A 26,363-nucleotide genomic window follows, 5' to 3' on the forward strand; every position below is an offset into this window, starting at 1 on the left:
CTACGGCCCGTGGGCCATCTGCGGCCCGCCATCCATTTTAAATTGGCCCGCCTCCTTTTTTTTAATTTTTAAACTAACAATTTAGTAGCACTTAATTATAGCACTTTGTAGTTTAGTTCTATTTTTGAAGATTCCATACTTTCTTGATTCTTGTTGTCCTGGGTTTGTACCCTTGAATGCACTTATTAGTTGCTTTGGATAAAAGCGTCAGCTAAATGAAAGGTAATGTGATGGACTATGGCCCACTGTATTGCAGCTGTCCCTCGGAACGCAGCTTCCCCCCCCCCCCCCCCCCCCCCAACAGTTAACAGTTAACAGTCCACTCCAGGGCAGGTGGGCGTGGCGCCGTGAGTGGCCCGGACCTTAGTATTTTTTTCTACATGTGGCCCTCGGGATAAAAAGTTTGGACACCCCTGGTATACCCCAACACTTCAGACATCACTGACAGAACTGATTACCATGTTTACTTGAAGTTGGTTTTCTATGAAAAAGAAATACTTCAACTGCTGCAATTTGTGACCTTCCTCCATTCTTGTTACACAACAACAAGAGCTTAACAAGAGTAACTGAAAAGCAAATTTGACGTCCAGTTTGACCTACCAATTCAACTGATCATCAGCTTTCCATTAAATCAGCCAAATAATTACAACTGTATGTATTCATTTTCACTTACCTATTTATATTATTTATGTATTAATCTTTAATACATTTTATGAATATTCAAAATATGGCAAAGTCCAAAATAAAAGTAGGAAACAGACTATTACTTTAAAATGTCATAATTCCTAGGCAGACACCATGTCCTCTTCTACCACTTCTGTTTAATTGGATTCATTCCCTGTACACATTCAAAAATCTCATTACACAATTTGAGATCATTTTACACATTCAAAAATCTGATTACAGACACATGGATTGAGACTAATATTTGTCTATAGTTTTTACTACAATAATGGCCACATACTTTAGATTCACATCTAGTGACTGGGAAGGTCTCTGAAGTTACTGTCTCATGAAACCAAGTTAAGACTTTTGCTTTGTGACATGGAGCATTGTCCTGCTGAAAGCAGCCATTAGAAGATGGTAAACTGGGACCATAACAGGATGACCATAGTCAGATAAAAAGCTCAGATAGATTGCGGGAAACAAATGACTGATTAGGAAAAAGTTCCTAGTAAGTCATGAAAAAAAATCTTAAATTTCTGAAATGCTAAAGCCAACCTGTCTGATAACGACACATATTAAAGTTAATTTTGGGTTTTGCATTGTACTGTACTCAGAGTATACAACAGTACTCAACTCAGTGGCATCTATTGCATCACATCTGCTCGTATATATATATATACTGCCTAAGAACATGTCTTAATCCACAATCTATGATGTGTAACAGCAGATCTGAAAACTATTCCACGGTCAGAAACACCACGGTTCACAAAGCACCATAGATGATGGCACCGCCGACTCGTATGCGTAGCTTGAAAGCTACTCAGCACATGGAGACAGCATAGCCAAAATCAACAAAAGACCCCATGTGAGGATACAGGGTCACAGAGGGCTGGGCTTAAGATCATCGGCGTCACAGTTGGTCCATTAATCCAATGCGTGGCTTTCTAACACATGGCTCACTTTGGCCACTTACTGCCCATCAGCAGTGCATTGAGCTGGAGGAGCAAATACTCATCACAGCTCTGTCACATCCAGTTCGCTCCTGCTTCATTCGGGCTTAATAAGCAGGGCTGTGTCTCCAGAGGGCTCATCAAAGGGAACTAACCATGTGGACACATCCATGGGTCAGGTCCGGCATCCAGCAATCTGCTGTCGGCAGCAGGGAACCAGGTGGGCCTCTTTAAACGGTGATAGTGTGGGAGGGATGAGCTGCTGCTGTCAAGCAAGGACAACAATTACTATGACTGCCCACAAAAGGAACTAAGCGTCGAAATGACAACTGGAGCTAGTGATTCATTGGTTGGATGAATTGATTAGCTCAACAGAAAAAAAATTGGCACCTTATCCCACTATTTGAAAAACAACCTTTTTTTTTTGTCTTTCCAATCATCGATCATTCTCTCACATTTAATTGTTGCCACAAATACTGGAAATAGTCGCGTCTCAGCAGCTTTCAGTCCACATGTCTAATATTAACATTTGCAAATCCTTTCAGTCTGCCTCCAGTGCCTGTCACTCCCCTGCACTTTCTAAAGTACTGAATGAATCCTGAATCTGTCACTGAGATGGAAATTTGATGTTACACAATTCCCAGCTCCTAGATCTTTGCTCAAAGTGGTATGCTGGTGGTTTGTCCAGCTCAGTTGTGTGATTTAAAAAAATGATGCCAAAAATCTTTTCTATCAGTTCAAATTCTGAGACTCGACTACATACATTTGAGTCATACAGTCTAGATAAGTATTAGTTTGTTTTCAGTCTGTCTTGAGCTCCGACTAAAAGGCCTCAAATGGTTTCAAATGCTGCAGAAAGAATTTGCCAGTTGCTTCAGACATCAGACTGTAAAGTGTTTCTTAAGATATATAAATCATAAATGGGCCTTCTCATTCACACATTTCTGTTCTACTGACACTTTATTTTCCTTACCATGCTATTCACTCTCAGAATACAGGGCTGCTATCTTTCCCAAAAGTTAAGAAGCACACATCAAGCTGCTGGGCCTCTGCCTATTATGTCCTCAGAAATATCTCCCCTCCTGATATTCAGACTGCTGACTCTGCAAAGGCCCATCCCTCATTGTTTTCCACTTATCTTGGGTCAGGTCATAGTGGCAGCAGGCGAAGCCAGATATTCTAAATGTCCGTCTCCTTAATATTTCCCAGCTCCAGCGGGGATCCTGAGGCACTCCCAGGCCAACTAAGATATATAATCCCTGCAGCAAGTTTTGATCCCATATCAAGTGGTCTCCTACCAGTTGAGTGTTCTTCTAAAGAAAGGCACCAAGGAGGCATTCAAATCAGATGTCTGAACCACCTCAACTGTCTCCTTTTGACCCCGAAGGAGCAGTAGCTCTACTCCAAGGTCCCTCTAGATTTCCATGGTCCCAACTTAGTCACTTTTCAGAAGTAACTCATTTTGGCTTCTTTGATCTGCCAACTAATTTTTTTCGGCAACTACACAAAGCTCACGACCATTGGTGAGGGTCGACGGAAAATAGAATTTTAAACTCTGTCTTTTAACCCAGCTCCCTTTAACCAAGGAGAGATGGGGGAGCAGCTGGGAATGGACAACGTGTGAACGAGCTGAACACGTTCTTCAATAGGTTCAACTCCAACCCCCCCGGCCCCAACGGACCCTCCACTGCCTCTACGACTGCCTCTACAGCTTCTCTGAGCAACAACCCCCCACCCCCCCGCTGGCTTTCACCACAGACCTTTTCACACCTCCCACCCACAGGACATCCTCACATCTCCCACAGCCCCCCACCACCTCCTGCAACACACACATCTCTGCACCAGCCTCATCACCTCCACCCTCAAACCCACCACTGACACCCTCCACCCCCCAGCCTGGACTCCACATCACAGCCAGCCAGGTGAGGAGAGAGCTGGAGAGGCTCAAACCGAGGAAAGCTGCGGGACCGGACCGCATCAGCCCTCGTGTGCTGAAGGCATGTTCCAGCCAGCTCTGTGGAGTTCTCCAGCACCTCTTCAACCTGAGCCTACACCTTCAGAGAGTGCCAGTGCTCTGGAAAACATCCTGCCTGGTCCCAGTGCCCAAAAAAGGACGTCCTGCTGCACTGGAGGACTACAGGCCGGTGGCACTGACCTCTCACATCATGAAGGTCATGGAAAGACTGGTCCTGGCCCACCTCAGACCGCTGGTGTGCCCATCACAAGACCCCCTGCAGTTTGTGTATCAGCCCCGTGTTGGGATTGATGATGCAATCATCTACCTGCTGCAGAAGGCTTACTCCTCCCTGGACAGACCCAACACCTCAGTCCGGATCATGTTTTTCGACTTCTCCAGCGCCTTCAACACCATCCAGCCCAGACTGCTGAAGGCCAAACTGGAGGGCACGCAGGTGAGTGCTCCCCTCATCAACTGGGTCGATGACTATCTGACGGGCAGACCGCAGTTTGTGAGATTACAGAACTGTGTTTCTGATCGTCTGATCAGTAACATCGGGGCCCCCCAGGGAACTGTGCTGTCCCCCTTCCTCTTCACCATATACACTGCTGACTTTAAGCACTGCACTGAGACGCGTCATCTGCAGAAGTTCTCTGATGACACGGCCATTGTGGGGTGTGTTGAGGGCGGGAGGGAGGCTGAGTACAGGGACCTGGTTGACCGCTTTGTGAAGTGGTGTGGGGAGAACCGCATGCAGCTCAACGTGAAGACGAGGGAGATGGTGGTGGACTTCAGGAGGAACAAGCCCCTGCCCTCTCCTGTCTGCATCGGTGGGACGGATGTGGATGTGGAGGTGGTCCCTGCTTACAAGTACCTGGGTGTCACACTGGACAATAAACTGGACTGGTCCACCAACGAAGAGGCCGTCTACAAGAAGGGCCTGAGCCGGCTTTACTCCCTGAGGAGGCTCAGGTCCTTCAATGTCTGCAACAAGATGCTGCAGATGTTTTATAAGTCTGTTGTGGCGAGCACCATCTTCTTTGCTGTGGTGTCCTGGGGTACGGGCATCAAGGCTAAGGACGCCAACAGACTGAAAAAACTCATTAGGAAGGCAGAGTCTGTGGTTGGCTCTAAGCTTGTCACCCTGGAGGAGGTGATGGAGGACAGGATGCTAGCAAAACTGCTGGCAATCATGGACAATCCCTCTCACCCCCTCCACAAAACACTGGACAAGCTAAGGAGCAGCTTCAGCCTCAGACTCATTCAACCCCGCTGCTCTAAGGAACGATACAGAAAATCGTTCCTCCCAACTGCAATAAGACTGTACAACTCAGCTACCTCTGTTAGAGCCACCATCACAGAACTGCACTAAATATACCTGTCTCCTTGCACTGTGTACCCTGTAAAACACTCCGCTATGTGTTAATATAAACCATATTGATACTATATATAATTTTATACAATAATATTGTCTTTTGCACACTGTCTACATATTCTTACACTCATAGTATATTATATTATATATTGTATAGTCGAATACTTATATTTATACCTCTACTATATATCATATCATTTCATACTCTTTGTATATTCTTTGTATATAATATTTATACATGTGTACATATTATTATTATATTTACTATTATTATATATACTGTTGCTGCCATTACTATATACTGCTATTATACTGGTAGAATTACTATCATATATAAATATATATATTATGTTATATTATATACTATATATACTGTCTAACAATAACATTACCATCGTATCATCAGTACTATTACCATCATCTTGCCACTGCACCTTATCTACCCATTTATCTTGTGTTCCTGTTTTTTTATTCTTTCTACCTCAATATTTTTTATTTTATTGTATTCAAATATACCTGCTGCTATGACGACTTAATTTCCCTTCGGGGATGAATAAAGTAATCTATCTATCTATCTAATGCACCAATCCGGTCAATCTCCCACTCGGTCAGAGTCTCAATGAATCTATTTTAGCTAGTATAGTATAGTCTATGTTGCCCTGCTGACAAGGAAACTTCAAATTATCGGCTACATCTCTCTACCTATTCTCTTACTTGTCTTTTTGTTTTCAGATGTTTTGCATCAGGATCATTTGCCCCCCAGGAGATTCAATCTCTCTTTCGAATAGTATTTCAGTTCTCCTCTTCCACTGTGTTTCAATTTAGTCTGGATTGTCTACTTGAGTTTTTCCTTTATGCATTTGTGTAGTGTGTCCTCCTTTTGTTCTCTTTCCAAGTCATCAGGGTGGAGAGGATTCTGTGTCCCTCAGGTTTTCCCAGTTGGCACTTGGCAGCACCTAACATTTGCTTTACATCTCACTGGATCATATTTTCCTGTAATACTACTATGTATTTCTAATATTCTGTATACATGAAATCTATTACATGTTTGGCTGTTGTCTTTCTGAAGTGTCTGGCTCTTGATGTGGGTCTCTGTCTGATTCAAGGGTCTAAGGACTAAGAATGCATGTAGCACAGATTGTACAACCACTTGGGTCAGTATTACTTGTCACAGTTTTAACAGACCCTTAAGCAGTGAATCCACTAAAATACCAACAAATGATTTCTGCACAAAATATCTACACCTTTGTAATGTTGTTATGGTACATTTCAGCCTTCTCTGAGAAGTTACATTGTATTCTTGTCTGAACACAGTTCACAGTTGTTTCAGAACATTATCTTCAAGCTGGGAGGGAATTTGGGGATTTGGGCAGCTAGGAGTGAACAAAAAGAGCGAATGCAGTTTGTTTCAACATTAATGGTAAAACTATCACACTGCGACATATGTGACTGCTATTTTAAAACCGTCGGGGAAAAACAGTGAGCATCTGCACCCTCGTTCATTTTCAATTGGGAATTTATTAAAAGTAGTCATATGGCGTGTCATTATGTGGTGATATTAAAGCCATGTTGTCCTATCGTCCTGAATGAGACAAGAGTGTGTTGGAGCTGACACGCCACCTGAAACGACACAGAGCAGGGTGGAGGATTGAGAGGTTTTGCCGGCGGAGAGAGGAGAGAGATTAGTCTAAATGACAGCTCTATTAGAGACTTAACCTGGGCTTTGATCATTTCCTGAGCTCTCCTAGAGATCAGCCCGAGTAACAAATGGCAAATCTGACAGGCTCCTGCTCCAACCCCCCAACCACCAGCACTCATACCCCTTCATATTGCTCCCGGTCTTCACAGTGATTAAAGACCCCCTTTTCTGGTGACTGAGTCTCTCATCTGTCTGCCCCGAATAGGGACCGGGAAAGATTGTCCGATTGTCAGTCTAATTGAAAGGAAGTATATCGGAACACATAATGGTATAGTGTGCTGGAGTCCAGAGTGAAAAAGCAAATGTGATGTTTGTTTTACTCTTTCTCATCCTTCCCTTTTCTTTCATGATGTGTATGAATGGCAGCATAATGACTTGGGCCAACTACTCCCTTTGAGTGTCAAACATGATTGGTATGAATACACATTTGTATATGCTGCTAGAAATGTACAAAGCAGACAGATAAGGACATTCATTTTGCAGGGACTGGCGAAATGAATTGCACTACATTTTCTGCTCAGCAATTTGAGCTTTCTCATAAATTGCCTGAGGTTGTGATTGCCCAAACCATACTGCTGCATACACTCTCAGCAATTACTTCACTGACAAACATGAAAATCAACATGTTAATCAAGTTTTTCATAGAAGGCAGACTCATTACACAGCCTGTCTGAATAACTTGAAATAACATCCCACACCTACACGAGGGGAAGCCTTCCCATTCTAGCTTGAACAACAATATGACTTCAGATGACAAAAATCTGTGAAACTAGAGTCAAATGATGTCATGCTGACAATAAACAGGAATATTGTTGATCATCCTAGTTTAGCAAGCTAGCACGTCAACATTTACCAATTAAACTGGGAGCACTGTTGAATTTTGAGCATTTGATCTTATACCAAGGAACTGGGGAAATTTAAACTTTAAATTGATAAGAGTGCTACATGAGAAGTATACAGGATTACAGTGATTTATCCTGTAAAATAACATTAATAATATTGTGTGGACAGAAGTGGTTGAGCGACATACTGACATTCACATCTTTCTCGGTAGATCCTGGTTCCCAAAGTAAAGAAAGTTTTAAGATGGAGCACGTTATTGAAAGCTGTAAAGATTCACAGCTGTTTTGCAGTATCTCCTCCTTTTAAACACAAAGGAACATCTTTGTGTACATAACATCTTACAGTTTAGAATTAATTAAGACTTCCATGTAAGTTTTGTATTTTGCAAATATTACAGAAACGAGTGATTAAGAATCAAAGTTAAGATAAAAAAACATAGGAGCAGACGTAGCAAAGAATGAGTTGGAGGTTGATGGGTTAGGATCTGTCGGTCTGACACAGGTATGTGGATACTTTCAGTAATGGTCAGAATAAACCAGCCTTTATTAACCCAGTCTCTGATTACTGGTCAACTTAACCAGTCATGAGACCGAAACCAGATATCTTTCATCATTTAGAGCTGCTGTTACGAAAATCACTTAAATGCTGTAGTCTACAATTCCCAGATCAGCTCACTCTGTACAACATCTAATATGAGTCAATAACCCAATGTTTGAAATATGACTCTACCAATTCAATTTCAAGAAATCAATAGTAGCATCTAAAAGGAAATAATACAATAATACAATAAAATAACTTAGGTGTTGTGACATAACAAAATAAATATGCCGCAATAATGTACCCACATAGATGATTTATACAATCCTAATGGTCAGCATCATAAAGGACAGTATGTGACGTTGACTGATAAAGATGCACATGACAACTCCCAGTGCAGCCAAAATGTCTCGATTGCCCCCAGGTGGCTTGTTGCAGTATAGGTCATGAACCATGTTGATGAATGGGACATGGGCCAAATTGAAAAGTCAAAATAAATGTGTAACAATTTTCTCTTGAAGATGGTTGCTGTCATTTAAGGCAATTGTTATCACACTCACTCATGTCCAAGTCATTATCCCCCCAGTAAGTTTGGTTTAGATTTATTTATCTATGAATTATTTGCAATCATCATTGAAAATGGGTTGAAACGTCATCACTGACAGCTGAGACCGACTCTGGCTCACATGACGTCTTCAGCACAAGATGGCAGCATTCATATCCAGAATATTTTGGCTTCATTCTGGATTGTGAGAGCAATTAGATAAACTTATCCATGTGAACATCACGTATAGGATCACCATCGTACCATGCACTGTATTAGTCAGGGGTTGTGACGGGGTCATTTAAAAAAAAAGAAGAAGAAAGTCCTGCAAAAAAACAGAGCAGAAATCTGAGAGCACAAGATTGGTGAGTGCACAGACGCAGCCTGAATGTGATATGACACACTCAAACTGACTGGCTATTTAATAATATATTTTATATTTTAATATTCAAAAAAGAAAAACCTCGTTCCTGAGTGAAGAGAGGAGGTAAAATTCATCTTCCCCCTCTTATCATCTAGAGCTGTATCCGATATTTGTCTCTTCATCTGTCCATCTTCCTCTCTCTCAGACCCACTCAAACACACACACAGCCGGTTTGGCTGGGAACATATTTTGCCTCAGGGGTCTCGTCTTGCTCCTAACCCATTACAGGACTAATGAAAGCAGCAAGAGGATCAAATCAAATGAAGCTGCTTTTCACACCGCTTAACCCTTAAGGAAACCTTTGCCCTTCACACACACACGCACGCACACGTATTTCGATTTTTATGAGAACGTTTACTCATTGGCATAATGCATTCCCTAGACCATTCTTCTTTTAAGTTCTATGCTTAAAATGGTCTTCACAAACATATCTGTGAGTACAAGTACACACACACAGAAATACAAACGCTGTCACTCACATGTAGTTGATACACAGTTAGGTATAAGCATTATGAATCAAGGGTATAGTAGGTTCATACAAATGTGGGCCTACAAACTGAAAACTGTCGCTTGTAAAAATGTGTCTAGTGCATCATTTATTTGACATGAAATTTTCATATTTTAAGTGTAATTTTACTCATGTACATGTAGTGTTGATTGCTTGAATTATTAATTTCTTTATGAATAATAAATGTGTTGTGATTACTGGAAGACCTGATGTTGATTACTTGATCATAAGTAGCAAAGTGAGAGAACGACTATAAAGTTCATGCAAGCCTTCACAATGACACAATGTTGGCATGAAGTTGATGTTAGCAACATGCTCAAATCAGCAAAGCATGATGGTATATATTGCTCCGTTAGAATGGATTTTACACAATTTTTCATGATGCATTATGGGAAACAATGAGTTGTTTAAAATTTCACTAAACATTCAGATACCACTACAAAATGGCAGACTCACTATATCGTGGACTATGTAGTGACAAGTGAGTGATTTTGGACCCATCCTTTGTCCTTGTGCTTTTTTTTTTTTATTCTGAATATCTGTGCTCCCCTTCCTTAGAATTCTGATTATCTCCACCTCACCAATTGGCATGCTCCCCCTGGGTTCTCATTGTTCATGATGGTCTCAATTATGTGCATGTATATCGTCAACCTGCAAGGAGAGATCCTTAAGGCTTCTTTATAATCAGCCAAGCTAAGGACAGTTAAATATCCAGCACTTTTCTGACAGGTTGAGTCTAGAAAATGACTACACAAGGTTTTGGATCTTCAGTTGGCTCCTGTTAGTGGAAGGTCAGCGGGCAGTTTGACGGAGCCAGATTTTGAAAGGCTTGACCAAAAGTTGAGTTGGCCAGAATCCCACATTACTTGCAGCTCCTGACATCAATCACTCGAAAAGATCAATGTGCATCTACAACTTCCCAGAATAATACTATAGTACTCGTAGAACTGGGATTCTAAGTTACCACACGCTTGAAGAACAACATGCTTGATCAACAAGCACTGATCCTAACAGGTGGGCCCTGGTCACGCGCAAGTAGCACTGAGAGTTACAATCATCCAGAAGTGGTTCCTGCGGAGGGCAGCGAAATTCACAGACCAGTGTGTGCCTCCAATTGATGAACCCAGATTTGAACCCAGTGTTTACAGTATTTCTTGAGCTTCCACAGCAGGGGCAAAACAGATAAAGTGCTTATCTCAGTCGTGGTTGATGGCAAAAATAAAAATGTTGCTCATCTTCCCGTCTTTGAGGGGGTTTTCCTTGGCTGTCAAGATTTCCTGATTGCAAAATACTCAATAAACAGTCCAGCAGTTGTAGTTTCAAATTCACTTTGCGTTTGTTCTGAATACGTAAGTATGAGGTGTAGAAGTCATTAGTGTTTTGAAATACAGAGGTCATCCCTGAGCTGGTAGCTACATTTACTCAATTTTCATTGAGTATAGTCTTTCAACTGTTGTAAAATTATACATGTACGACCTATCAAAGGGAAGCATAAATTACGTTTAACTGTAACCATGAAGAATAAACATCCTAAATGGTGGAATGAGCTCCCAATCGACATCTGAAAGTTTACACATCTTCCTCCGAAAAACTAAAAACACACCTCTTCCGTCTATACCTTGAACAAACAAAAAAAAAATATATATCCTAACAACTTTTGGAAACCAACAATTTAGTAGCACTTAAATGGCACTAACTTATAGCACTTTTGCTTTATTTTGAAGAAATTGTACTTTCTTGATTCTTGTCGTCCTGGGTCTGCACCCTCGGGGTTGAATGCATTTATTGTTAGTCGCTTTGGATAAAAGCGTCATCTAAATGAAATGTAATGTAATAAACACTTATCATTACCTACTAGCTGATAGCCCTGCCTAGCGGGTCCTCCAAATGGGTTGTGACTACCAAAGGAGCCTCCGTCAATAGACCCGTATGACATGGTTGCTGACGTGTCCGTTGCAGGTGCCTGGGGAAAAAAATAAAACATTAAATAACTAAATGTATTTTCACTTCTTCTACCGATCTAAATATTAAATCACTTTCACTATTGACAGGAGGTGACATTTTTTTTTCATCATATAATGTAGCCATACACCCTCCAGGTATGACATTAGCACATGAGGGCTGGGGATGGAGGTTTTAGATGAGATCCTCTGTTATTCATTCCCATGTGGATCAAAAGTGTGATTATGACTGATCTCCAACTGGTTTCACAAACATGACAGTGAGTTAATTGAACATCAGTGGCCTCCACAGTCACCAGAAGGGAATCCAGTAGAACACATTTAGTATTTTGGAGAACAGGACGTTTACAGAATCCTTGTTAATTTTAGCAGTTTCCGTCGTGCTCATCCTGTTATAATAAATCAAAATGTCTCCTGTGAAACGGTCTGTGATAAGCATGGGATATGGTCGTGGTTCGATGCTTTTGTTTGCATGTAAGACATAATAAATACTGCATTCCACCAACAAAATCTTCTGTGTCATCTGTAGGGAAATGTGTACTCTGGAACTGCTCTGCACTATAATAATGTTCTCACCTGGGAGGACCACAGACAAAGAAATCATTTATTTTGTATAATCGCATAACAAATACGCTAGTGTCAGCATGGCAGCTTCTCTAATTGATGATAAAAGGAAAACTCTAGCCCAGTATAATTAGGATTTTATTTTTGTAGCTCAAGCCATTAGTTGTCTTGGTCATAATGACATTGGACTCCACTGTGACTTTCTTTCAAAGTCACTCATTTGAAAGAGAAGACAAAGGCGAGCAGTAAACATTGATTTTAGTTTAGAGACATAATTATCTGTTCCACTTTGATCTAGGTACTTACTATGTGTGTATTCCTGTTCAACAAGAAGTTAGCAATATTTGAGTTTACTTTAGGTTTTTAGCTTCTAATCAAACTGAAGCTAATGTTGCCAGTTATTGAGTTTGTTAACAACCTGTGTGATGATTCCCTCTATTTTCTGAAATCACAGCAACATCCTGGGCAGGAACCCTATCATAGCCTCGGAAAACAGGGGCTAGATTGTGTGTACATAGTGTATGTAAAACTACATGTTGGAATAAAAAGCATCATGGGGATAGAGTTTAACCTGTGTGCATGCTGGATATACCCCACTAGGGAAGTAATACGGCCACTTCATGTTGACATAATCATGACGTTATTCATAAAATAATTTGAGTAATAATTGGTTAATCAAAATAAACTGTAGACTGTGTCAGCGGCAAACTTGATTAATTCTATTCATATTGATAAAATCATGGCAACCCTGCTAATAAAAGTTGGATAAGTGATTGTAAAGATTCTTGGAGAATTAATTTTACAGACCACACTTTCGTTGACTTACAGTTTCAGAAAGAAAGCTGCAAGCAGCATCACAGGCCAAGAAAACAGCCTGTTCCAAACAGACACTAAACTAGTTAACTTAAATTCTGTGGGTGACATTAGTGGATCAGGTAATGGAAGCACATATAACACACAGGTGTACATATTCCAGACAAGTATTTAACATTACTGATGGCTGCAATGATCAAAATAAATATATCCAGCGTTAAATAAAAAAATTTAATCGGCTGTAATAATTTTAATATGTAAGGATACAATTGGAAGGAAATATTGGTCAGAGCCAGGCCAGCTGTTTCCCCTGCTCCCAGTTTACCATGTCCTGAGTCCAGACCTTTCCTCAGCATACCGGTAAGAAAGTGACATGGATCCAATGATTTGACACTCAAACAGAAAGGAAATACATTTGTTTTGAAACATCTTGAACGTCCTTCAAGCTATAAACCTGTTTAAAGCTCCAAGAGGAGGAAAATAATCCCTGTACTGATCTCTGTTTCTTTGCAGTGTGGCAGGATGAACATTACAGCCTCTGAGGGCTGCTGCAGGGGTCCAAACAATTAGTAATTTTAAATGTTTGAGCATGACTAAGTCCACCTCAGATGTGACTAATATATTAGTAATAATGTTTGGGCCTTATTATCTAACATATCTTAGTATTTCTGAAGCAGCACTGCTATGTACTCGGTGTAGATGTTTGTTAACAGATGAAAGAAATTAGACTGGTTCAAGAGATGAAGGATTCAGAAACTAACCTGTGAATCAGTCAGGCTTTTTCATATAACCCACTTGCATGTGGAGATTAGAGCGGGGTACAGAACATTTATCTACATTCCGCTGAAAAGGTCACCTCATCATGTGAACATGTGTTTAACCCGAGGCCAGAGACACACAGCTGACACGCATGTCAACAAATCTCCCTCAGCGCCTCGGCATCTCTAACAGAAGTCAGAATGTGATAGTGGTGAAGTGGCCAGCGCTCTCTCCCTACCGTGAAAGACAAGCATTCAGACAAGCAGGAGAATGTGATTACACAGAGTCACTGTGCTGCCCATTGTTGTGGCGGAGCCAGTGAATCCAGCCTATAGGATTGGCATAATGGGTGCGAAGTGGGACAGAGGGACAGCCAGAGATTCGGCGGCCACACTTTACACGGAGACAAATTCAGTGGGCCGAAAGAACATTTAATCCAATTAATTTTCATAGAGAGGGGAGATTAATTACTTCTGGCAGTCTATAAACAATCTTCTCTCTGCTTGATTTCAAGCCCAGTGACTGTGCCTCCCTTCTCTCTGAAGTGCGAACCCATGCCGCCTCTATCTGCATATGGATGCACATTCACAACTATACACACGCAAATGGAAATAACACTTTGTTCACTTAAAAGTTTAAACTGAGGTAATTTGAGTCGTAATAGATAAATAATATAAAATATAAATATGTTGTTAATGATAGCTAGGCTACACTGCTGTGCCAATACTCATACACATGGTGGCATCATCCTCAGGGATGTTCTCAGAGTTTGCCCAAGACTATGAATTATCAACCATACATCTGATAAATTATGTTTCAAACTGAATTTTAAATGTCAACAGCATTGTGAGGATTCTGAAGTTTAACATACAGTGAAATGATCCAAGCAAATATTTTCCGACCACAGTATTTGATGTTACCGTACAACTTCTGTTTGAATGTTCAGTGTAAAACATCACTAATTTGTGAAAGACACCCAGGACATGGCGTCTTCAACTGTTTCTCCAAATGTTCCCAATAATAAAATGGTAAAATATCAAAAGAAACAAATTTCACACGGGAAAATCTGTTCACGGATTTTAATTTTGAAAAAACAACTGTTACATACGTGGTTTTGAAGTGTTTCCAGGAGCAACAGGCTGGACCACATGGATACAAGACTGGAGTATAAAAGAAGAAGGGGACATGAATTTGAGCAGACTAAAATGTCTGAATCCTGTGGTGGTGAGCATTATCTTCATCACAAAGGAAATAACAACATAAAATAAAAATGGAACAAGCTTGCTCTGTGTGTGTATGTGTGTCTGTGTGTGTGTGTGTGTGTCTTCTGTGTGTGTGTGTGTGTGTGTGTGTGTGTGTCGTGCACAGTTTCAGTCTTCTGCTGTTCATCCACCTCTGAACCTGCATCTCATATACAGCCATCTCATCCTCAGTATATGTACAGTATTCAGAATAAGGACCGGTTGGATCACCTTGCCAGAACGTTGTGTGACCTCGTGTTCTTCCCTTGTTACCAGTCTTGACTTTTTGTTTGCCTTGTCTCTTTTGCCTGCTGACCTTGTCCTCTCTGTCTTTTAGGATCACGTACACAACCCTGCTCCTGTCACGCTCAGCCAGCTCCCCAGTCACACTTTCCCCTGAACTGAAAGTCCCTGGAACCCATTTGGACTCACTCTGCTCTGTACCTCTGATCCCTGGACTCTGCTGGTTTTGTTTCTTTGTTATTAGTGAACCCTGTTCCCTGCACTCCTGTTTGTATTGCACCTTCATTCATTGTAAATAAATTCTTAACCTGAGACTTTTCTGCAACTGAGTACAGCCTGACCTCAGTCTAACATTTGTCTTTGCTAGTTTCATACTGACTCAGTTTCCATGTTTCCATCCAGTGCCGTTGTTTGAATAGAAAATGCACTTGTTCCCATCTGAGCGCACATGGGCATGTTGGTCTTTAAATCAGGTGTGGTCAAGCACGTTGATTCATTGCTATCTTGAGGCAGTAGAAAGGAAATGACCAACAAAAATCTGGTCTGAAAGCTGACTAATATACGCCTACATAGGCAGGTGCACAATGCAGATACACTCAGCTTGTCACACAGTCCGCTCATTCACTTTGCGCATGAATAGGAGCAGATTTGTATCCACTGCAGAGAAGCAATCTCTCTTGCTACATGGCAAATCTGCCATTATAATAGAAATCCGACAATAATGCAAACTCACCTGCTTGTAAAAGGTAATGGGAGGTGGAAATCTGACTGGTTGATACCAAAACACAGCCGTGTTTCATAAAGTAAGTGAGAACAACCCTTGTGAACAATGCATCTGTTGTGGAAACCATTTCCTCCTCTATAGAAATTTGAAAAGTGGATTTGGACAGTGTATGGCTGATTTCCCTCCTTTGCACAGAATGAAACAAGCTGTGGTACCTTTGCTCAGCTTTGTCGAGCCTGAGAGCTGTGCTTGACTGGGCTGCTTTCTTGTTGCAATAATATTAGATATAAAAAGGATTTAAAAACAGCAACTACAACACAATAAGTCAGTTGTAGGTGATTGTTTCTTCATGTAATGTGAGCGAAAAGAGCTTGTTTTTTTCCTCCATTTCTTCTATGGGTTAGGTGGAAGAGAGTGCTCATTATAGGTTGAATTCAGGGCACAGTTTTTCACTGGCAATGTTGTCAGGCAGTGGCATCAGTGTATCACCAGTAGGTGCCAGTGTATGTTCAGGAAAGGTCACGGCAGATAATGAGAATCCCATTCTTGTTGGTAATCTAAACTAATATTCTTGCACTTTGAAGGTAAGCCTGTGGTATCCTGCTATTGGACCATATTGCACCAACACTCTGCTAAATTATCTGTGTTAATTAGAGACCATATTGACTGTGCAGGTTTAGCAGCTCATAATGTTTGGTTTATGTTCATCAAGTGGCAGTAAGAGCTAGCTCTCATGTGTGGGAGGCCCTTTGTTTTATATATGTACTGTTTCTGAAGTGTTATCAGGTATGCTGATGGGAGACTATTTGAATGGGTGTTAATGAGATATTAAAACCATTTAAAGCATTTAAGGGGTGGTGTGATCTTTAATTTGTTTTATCTAACGTGTTTTTTATAGAAAATAGAAAAACTATATAAACTGCATCCCATATGAACACACACATGCACACAAATATAACCATCCTTTAAAATAAAGATGTATAAATATGTAAAAAATATAATTATATTTCAACGCATTTTCAGTGCAAAGGAAAACTAATCTGAGTGTTGAAATATTGTTCTGGTAGATGAAAAGCCACTTATAAATGAAGACAGTCCTTGCTTATAGAGAAAAATCGTCTCTCACACTAGTAAACAGAGCAGAAGTAAGGCAGAGCGGTGTGCACCCCTGTGTGACACTGCAGGACACAGAAGGATGGTAAATACTGGCCTGGCAGGGCAGAGTGACTGGATGCACAGCTACGCACCACCCCCATCGGTTTTCATTCAGTCCCCCACTCCTTTCAAAGCTGTCATTATCAGCAACACAAGGCTTAGCTTAGCCGGAGCAGGCAACTGAGCAGAAATAAGCCTACACCCCGGACACAAATGATGCATTTATCTCAAACAAGCAGGGCCAACCTGAGGGAGGATTGTGCCTGAGCGTGTGAGTGTCAGGGTTCGACAAATATGGATTTTTTCTTTTTTAAGCAGATAACATTATTTCAAGATATAAGTTATCAATAATATACTTGTTATTTAATTATTTTACCATGTTCTGGTGATTCCTTTAGCCCCAAATCCCTAAAACAACTTCAATTAGCTTTTTAAGGACAAAAGATGTTGCATAATTGTGTATCCTTTTTAACACACACACACACACAGTTAAATGTTATACTTCATGATGTGATGATGTAAGATCTAACCGTATAATAACAAAATACAGTATATGTGCAATTTTCCGCTGGATTGTGTTATAATATAAAACAAATGTGGTAAGGTTGCTGTTTTTAGAGATGTGTGTGTCAGGATGCCACCGGTGTGTCGGCTTATATGGCAAAGAATGTTTAGACATGCGTCATGCGTGTCACCCATGAACCTCAAGCCTCTGAGTGGGTGTTTCCCATTGAATCGGTTCAGTGACCGCTGAGAGCAGGCACTGCCAGGAGATGTACTGTCGACTTGTGTGGTATTCTACAGGCTGGATGTGATACGTGTCCACATAGTTCTATCAACCATTAGCAATCCAAACTGTCTGTTCCCTTCAGTTACATAAATGCAATGCTGGCAGAATGGGAGGTTGAGAAAACATTCCTGATTCTGACTTGGTTCACACAGCTTTCCAAGTTGGCTCTGTAGTGATCACAGCAAATAATTGCAAAACAATAATATAAGCAGTACTACAACAGCCTTTGACTTGTAATTCCAATTGTAATTAGATATCTTGAATTTCTGACACCAACAATATCTTTAATTTATATGAAAAGAGCTACAGATATACAAACTGTTGGCTGAATGACTTCCAGAGCTCAACAGATGCATCAGCTCTAGTAGTAACTGTCCATCAAATAAATATGGTTATGTCTGTGCCTATTATACAAAGCACAAAGGCAATATTTGTATGTTTATCTGGTGTGATGACGAGCTTTAAAACCAGGGCTAACGAGTTAAAATAACATCTATCAGGTTCCTTTAATGGTTGACAGTGGGTGATTCCGACGATTGGTGCTGGCGCAATCCTCATAACAACAACTAAACATAGTGTCTCACCCAGGACACACAACATAGCTGGCCTTCTTCCTAGCGTGCCATGCTAACTGTCCATGCAATGCTACAGGGGAGTATACAGGGGGGGGGGAAAGAGTACAAGGTTCACCGACTTCCTCTGCCCCCTCTCTATTCACTCATATCTGTTTGCATGTTCATTGACTGGATCCGATTTGCTAGCTCCTATGCCTGAATATTTGTTTGGCTGATGCCTGTGCCGCAGTTTGAAAAGTTTGTCTTTTCTAAACCTCTACCGCTCACAGTTAAAGCGAAGAAAAGCAAGGGGACCAAAATTCAGTTTGGCACATTAATACGCCAACCTGTTCAAAGTGGGGGATGCTTTTCCTGTTCTTCCCATTTCTTCAATTTGAATGAAGACAGCATCAGCAGCAGTGTTGACCTTCCAGTACACTAGCCAAAGTCTGGTTCCCTTATGCAGATGTACCTGTTTCTGAAAATAATTAACCCTCTGCTTTACTGAGCTTTACAGCCAGATTCAGTTTTCTGTTTAACTGCCCATCCCACGGCTTTACTGTTTGGCTTCACTCTCACATCTCCTCTTCATTAACCCCAAACAACAGACAGACAGGTAGAGACTGGCTGGAGAACACAAAGGATCATTTAATGGCTAACAGGGCCAGATCTTTTCTTCAAGATCAAATACAGGACTAGAGGAGATGAAGAGAACGTTAGACTTCTTCTCATTAGCTGGCAAATTTGTTAAATGTTACACCTTTCAGGAGAACTGTGTTTGAAATGACAATGGTAAAGGTGTGCACTATTAACTGAGCAGATCTTAATGAGCTACCTCAAAATGACAGTGCATAGCCACACCAAAGAGCTACACTGGTGGTATATGTTAATTTGTCTTTTCTTCCTATACATTACAAATATTTATTGTTTTACACAATTGCTTAAAATTATGCAAACTGTACTGTAGGATTTAGATTATTATCTAATTCGATCAATATTTCCAAGTCAGAAGGTGATATTTTGGTATTTTTCTGGATATTTCCTGCAGAGGGCTCTGTAATTATTCTCTAATTACACTCGAAAACAAAAACTGGCATAGTTGAGCACCATTGATTTGTTTTGAGGAAAGCTGTGAAATTATACGCAAAAATGGATGAGGGCATGTTACGTCAAGTTTATCCAATTAAGAGTTCAGACTTTTTCCAGTTTCAGTTACTCAAATAATTTGTAAAAAAAAAGAACAGCCTAATTACCCTGAACGTAATTAAATGTCTTCTTATTAGTGTCACCGACTTTATCTCTTCCACTTTCATGGAACCTGTACTAAATTCTTGGAAACCTCTCATCACTTGACCAATAGATGAGTGCACAGTTACAAGGTTCTTTGTGCCTGGATGTTAGTAATCTAAAGGGTGGTCTGTGAATTTATTCAACTATTGAAATAATGTCTTCTGAAATCACTGCTGTGATAAATCAGCACATGTTACATGAATATATTCGTTGAATATAACGTTTTAATAATTTCATGGAAGTTTCTTTGTACTTAATACTTTGCACAGACAAACAGATAAGAACTGTAAAAGATCAAATGAGATTTATTTGAGATTTCTTGTGATTTAAAGAGGTAATAAAAGAAACATGAGTGGTTCAAAGTTCATTATTTGGAAACAAAAATCGAATAACATCTATTTAAGTTATGATCAATGATTTACATCAGCAGATATATATCGAAATATGATACTGTACATTTGTTCTTCAATTTATTGTATTAATGTGTGGACCAATTTATATAAAATGGTAATGGCGATACTTAAGTTGTTACTAAGGGTTGTTGGGACCTACAGCCACAGAGAACCATAAAATGAGGACTGGTGGAAGATTCCACTCCAGCCTAAAGTACGGGGGGGGAGCAGGCTACAGTTGGAACTGTCAATGACCCCTGCTGTGTCTCTAGCCGCGCCTCAGATTTTGAACTCTGACCCTCCTATTGGCCTAAGACCCTTAACCCTGCTAGAAGGCGGGAGTTACCTCTAAGGTGCTATTTAAGGGCAAACACACCGAAAATATTTCTTTCCAGTTCCACTCACATTAGAGCTAGCATCTCCAGTTTAGTTCTCAGTGATCCACAGAACACAAAGGAAACAAACTTAACAGCTGTTTGATTTTTCATAAGTTTATTTTACACTTATCTTTTCGTAGTTTCACTTTTAGTTTAAAGCTATTTTTTCTAATCCAGTTTAAGCTTAACTTATCCTTTTTTTTGTACATCGTAAGCTTATTTTATCCTATTTTTACTTAAAGCTTTTAATCTGAATAGCGCGCGGCAGAAGCTCTCCCTCACTCGCTGGCCGAGAACAGAGACACTCTCCCCGCCATCCACGGACAATCCGGCGACGGTTGTTCCTTCCTGCAGACGGGCAAAGACCTTGCCAAGGAGAACGAGAAGCATTCTCTCCGAGACGGGCAAAGACCTTGCCAAGGAGAACGAGAAGAATCCTCTCCGATTCGGCCCAGCGCAATCTCGCCGTCGCCCCCAGCGGCTCCGCGATCAGCGGCCCGAGGCCAGGACATCATCCACTTCCTCCTTCCGGGATTCGCGCTACTCCGGTCGTGCACGAAACCCCGCGAAGCAACACGAAGTAAGAGACATATGTCTGGGCAGAGTCTAGTTTAATAATTAGCGTGTTTTTGTATATGATTGTACTTTTATAGAAAGACCGCCGTGTCGATCTTATTGTGAAAAGCGCGCGGTGACGATCCGGCGCTTCCTGTTTGATTCGTGTTTCCGTCAGGCCGATCTCACAGAAGACGTGCATCTGTTAAAAGACACCTCTTACGTAGCTGGATTGCCGGCCTCACTGTGTGATCGCCTCTGACGGCGTTTTTAAGATCATCTCCGATCTGTGTTACTATATGTTTCTCTCTTTCTCTCTATTGTATTCTCTCACATCCGCCGACATACACATCCTCGCCCACGCACACACACATAGTCGCATTACATATAGTCATTCTGATATCAAGGAGGGCCTGAACGCACCTCGACGCCATTCGGCGCTAAAGCTAAGCTAAGACAAAGAACCCCTTTGTCCTCCCTCGACCTTTGTCCCACGTGTGTTTAAGTCGGCCATCTTTGACCATCTTGACTCTAAGTTACGTGGTCCTTCGACCATTGATTGCAATACACATCGAGGCCCGCCCTCCATTCGGACTCTAAATTCCTTAGGCGACTCCGCCATTTTGAGTTGTAGTCCTGGTGTATATTACATCACCAATTTTGTAGTCAAACCCCCAGGGTTAAGCCGGCCCTCTTAAACTTCGTGAGTCATCGACCCCCCTTTCCCTCTCTCTCTCTCACACACACACACACTTCCCCCCACTCACACACACACACACACACGAACACACACACAGCCCTACCAGAAGGATTGCAGTGTGATCAATTGTGCTAAATGTGCTGCGACTGTATTGGAGATAGCGGATTGTGTTAAATGAAGAATCATTTGGAACAACTTTGACTTTTATATCTTTTTAATAAACCCCTTTTATACTTAAAGTATTTGAATCTTGTGATTATTGGTGCATATTTATGTGAACACAGTTGGATAACGATAGCCAGTGCTTGAACTCAAACCCTTCATCGTTTATTATATAATCCCTAATATTAACTATTGAGATTATTAATTTAACTTTATCAGATGAGACTGATACTTATAGACTGACTCGTTGGCCCCTGTAACCAGGGTGGTGCCCCTTCTCGAGTATTAATATAGATAGTAGCATTCTTAAATTGACGATTTTATTGTTGTGACTAATTATTTCATTATTCTTGGTTGATAACCTTATCATTATTAATTGATAGCTTGTACTTTCTAAATTGATAATTACTTGTTTTTCATTAGTAGTTGTTATTCATTGATTGATTATTCTTAAAGTTTACATTAATTATTTAATTATTCTTAATCAATAAACTTTATCATTCTCAAATTAGTGATTTAATAATTCTTAATTGTTGAACTTCCTTATTTACTCATTAATGGTTTTATTGTTATTTGATTACTGATCATCTTCAATTAATAATCTAATTATTTTGTTTAATAAATAATCTTTATTGTTTCAATAATCATATTCCATGATTATTGATAATTAGCCAACGTCGAGTCCCCCTACTATTGCACAACAGGGTTCTCCGCTTGATCAATCACCAATGTATTTGCCGATATTCCTTCATCAAGGTTAATTAATGCCTTTCTTCGTCATCTATCTACTTTGTGAAGACATCAGATTTCCCCACAGTCAGAGAACGTTAAAGTGTGTGTGTCATGCTCATATAGTTCAGTCATAAAATCCTGCATAGCATCACTGCTGCAGCTGCTGACAGTGCAGGTGAAACATGTGACACAAACACAGGATGATACAGGAGTTTAATGTGATGCTGAATTGAAAAAAAGGAACAACGTGACAGTAATAATGGACATTTACTGACAGAATTCTGAGTAGGATCCAGCCCTGTAGTGTTTATTTGCATATAGAGTGAGGAAGAGAAATCCGATCATAAGTGATCACTTAGATCACCCATAATGCATGTTAATCACACGTAAACAGGGACATAGACCCTGTGATATTTATCGTCCGATACATCTTTGAAGATCGTTTATCGGCCCCAAAAATCCTGATTGGAACGCATTAAGTTGCTTCGACTGTAGGGGAAGAAAGACGTTATTCAGATGGTAAAAGTGACTGAAGATACAATCATCGTGAACATTTAGCAACTTTGTGTTTACATTTTGGTTTCATTCATCTGAAATCTGATAACAGCTAAATCTTGATGGTCATAGAATCTGCCCAAACACATTCTTATCGGCACCTGTGACCCCATCTTTGAATTCTCCAGCATTTAAGTGGCTGGCTCTATCCAGGGCCGACCGCACTTCTGTGTTGACTAAACCCACACAAAAGCCACAAGCTGAATAGTGATTGGCTGTTACGTTGTGTTGCTGTGTGCGTCTAAGCGATAAGCTACAGATGACACGCTCCCTGTCATTTTCAGAACATATCACCATGACTTAAATTAGACGGTGATAGATTTATAATGTTGGTTTTGTTAAAAATGTGGTTATTTTCACACAATTATCTAAATTAAGTTAAGTTCATGGTTTCTAGAAAGATTTGGAATCATCCTTTGGAAGGAGGGTGAAGAACAATATTACCCTTATTGGGGTAAACTGCTGATATCAAATAAGAGTGGACTGGTCAGTATATGATACTTAATAAAAAGCGTGTCAGTATGTCACACCTTAAATTCAATTTGAAGTGATAACTACAGTGTAAATCAGAGGAGTAATATAAGGTATTTTTTTCATATTATAGTCCATGGTCATGTATCAAATCAGTGGGACACATGGACACTTTGATGATGTTTCTTCAAGACAGGACTGACCCTAATCAGCTCGCCTCCTTTTGACCAATCTACTCAAAATCTACTACCCTAACATCCCAGATATCCGGATTCCCAGCTCTGATGGAATCCCTCTGTCTGATTAACTCCCACACACAATTCAATTAAGTGACCCTTATTGGGTCAATGGACATATAAATGTGTTAGATATGATTCATTTACCAACCCAGAAATGTCTGCTGGAATCATTCCATTTTCTGAAATGTGCTGTAATGGTTCTCATTTAACCCTAATGTTTATTCACAGCCTCTGTGAAAAGATATAGCCAAGAAGTTACCACCATTCGTTATACTGCCTATATAAACATATAAAACCTTAAACAAGTCAAAGGCCTTGTTTACACCTTTCATTAACAGGTTTCTTTGATGACCTAATCACAAGTGGAAAGAGACCTGGACTATTTACTTGGCTGCTTTTTAACCATTCTTTGCCTTGTTTAGCTGTCATGCATTTGACTCACAACACCAAAAAATAAATCTCTATTGCGAGACCGATATAATGAAACGTGAAATACACATCCTCCGAGAGTTGGAGGGAAAATAAAGTCCCAAAACTGCTCTGTGAGGCTGCAGCTAGCCACAGCACTGCTGTGCGCTACAGTGACGTCCAAAAGCCTCCAGGAGAGGGAGAAAGCAATCTTAGACGTTTGGACCCCACTGCAAATGCTAAATCATTGCTGCTCACAGACAAAATACTGATATAGGCCTGGCACGTATAATGTTCACCATGATCAGAACCTCAATTCAAAACAGCAAAAAAACACCAGTAGAGCTGAGGCCCACCTGCAGTGGTTGAGAAGTCCATCAACAAATTCAGGCTGTATTGGTCAACTGTAAAAACTGAAATTGCCAGGCCAAAACCGCAATGAGTAAACATCCGTTGGGTGGTAGTGCACCTCCCAATTCCTTTATCGGCCACTCGCCGTGCGACACTAGCGATCAGCTGGAGGCAAAAGATTGTGAACAGGTCCGTTTCTGCCGAGACTGTTGGAAAAGTCGAGACATTCTGGAGGAAACCATGGAAAAACTGTGACCGGTTTGTCCGGGCAAAGAAGCCTGAAGCAGTGCTCCCGGAGGAAACAAGCTGCTGCCTGTGTTGTTCTGTTTGAGTTTTTTGTAGCCTTTTCCAAGAATTTTTAGGCCTCAGCAGTGACACTTGAGAAGACTGCACAGAGCTTGTAATAATGACAATGACAACTTGTTGTTATCAATGGCTTCTAACTGATCGTTAAACCGTTTATTCACGGTTTATTAACCATGAATAAATGTATAACTATTAACCTGTGAACTCTTTACAAAAATGATTTGGTACTAAGCTGTCTTTAATCAGGTATATTAGCTATAATGTTTTGTTTATTTATTATGAATGAACTTATATCAATATATAAAATCATTCATTATATACTTGTTACACTCATACTCAAAAACAGATTCCAAACAAAAAAAATGTGCAAGTTTGAGTTAGAATGGCCAAGTCTCTTTAATATTCAAATGTTTTGATTGTTCATTCTATGTTTTTCAGTAAAAACACAAGCTACAGCAGATTAGGTCCTGAAACCCACCAAAAGCAGCTCACTGTGGACAGCATTTCAAAACACTATAGCTGCAAATTGCAGGCCACATGTCTGCATGTGATTTGAGATTGAAGTAAAAGGATGTTTTATATACCACAAAGTGCTATTGCTGGTTTGATTGCTTTTTGATGTGCATACTCAGAAGCACGGACATGCAGGCAGGCACATGGCAGATTTGTATAAAGGATCAAAGGGAAGGATGGAAATCAAAAGGCAGTGTGTTTTGAGGTTCAGCCCTCAACAGTAACTTCTGGAGAAAATAAAATAAAGATGAACTTAAAACCAGTCTCTCTCTCTCTCTCTCTCTCGCTCTCTCCATCCCCTCTGTCTATTGTCACCTCTTCAGCTGACTCAGTCAAACTTAAGGATTGCGCGTGTGTGTTTACTAAAGCCTCCTCCCTCGTCCCCAGTCTGATCTCAGGCCGTTCCATCAGCACTGGCTCTCTTTGAAAACAACCTTCAGCCCAAGGAGGAGGAGAGAGAGAAAAAAACACCTCTGGGCAGTGAAATTGCCTTGTCACACAAAAAGGCGTCATTATTGAGATAAATCACCCCATTCTATTCCATAACTAAACTCTGCCTCAGCTTACCTTCCAGTGGCACCTGCCATCCAGGCTGAGCTGTCACATGCACTCTCCAGACTGAGGCATCGTCTGCTAGGGATGATTCAGTGGTGCCTCTTGTTAGTTTGGTTTGACAGTGTGATGCCATGAAGTAGTCAGAGAGTTCAACAAAAGATGAATCCCAATAAATCAATTAATTCTGGTACTTTGATTGTTAAAATCCAGATATTTGCTTTTGGAATTAAACCATTAAACAACAGAGCCATAAAATATAAAGCATAGAGCTCACTAGTATGAGTCAGTTAATTAGATGACAAGCTAGCAGCAGTGATCTACACAGGCAGAGAGGTTGTCTTGTTTCTGTTACAGTGGTACATCCTTCCATCCATCCATCTTATGCCACTTATCTGGGTGGCAGCAGAGTAAGCAAGTTAGTCTAGAACAACCTCTCCCTCCTCCTGGGGG

At 40.6% G+C, this 26,363-nt stretch overlaps 1 protein-coding gene across 1 annotated transcript in view; it reads right to left on the reverse strand.

Annotated features, from left to right (window-relative positions):
• Window positions 1-26,363, reverse strand: part of tsnare1 (T-SNARE Domain Containing 1) — a 150,083-nt gene that overhangs the window by 104,425 nt on the left and 19,295 nt on the right. Inside the window, exon 2 of the mRNA XM_053433461.1 lies at window positions 11,355-11,466. Within this exon, the coding sequence (XP_053289436.1) occupies window positions 11,355-11,439 (85 nt within the window). The 5' untranslated portion in view covers window positions 11,440-11,466. The remainder of the gene's footprint in view (window positions 1-11,354; window positions 11,467-26,363) is intronic.

Source organism: Pleuronectes platessa, chromosome 10, assembly GCF_947347685.1.
Source record: "Pleuronectes platessa chromosome 10, fPlePla1.1, whole genome shotgun sequence".
Classification (NCBI taxonomy): Eukaryota; Metazoa; Chordata; class Actinopteri; order Pleuronectiformes; family Pleuronectidae; genus Pleuronectes; species Pleuronectes platessa.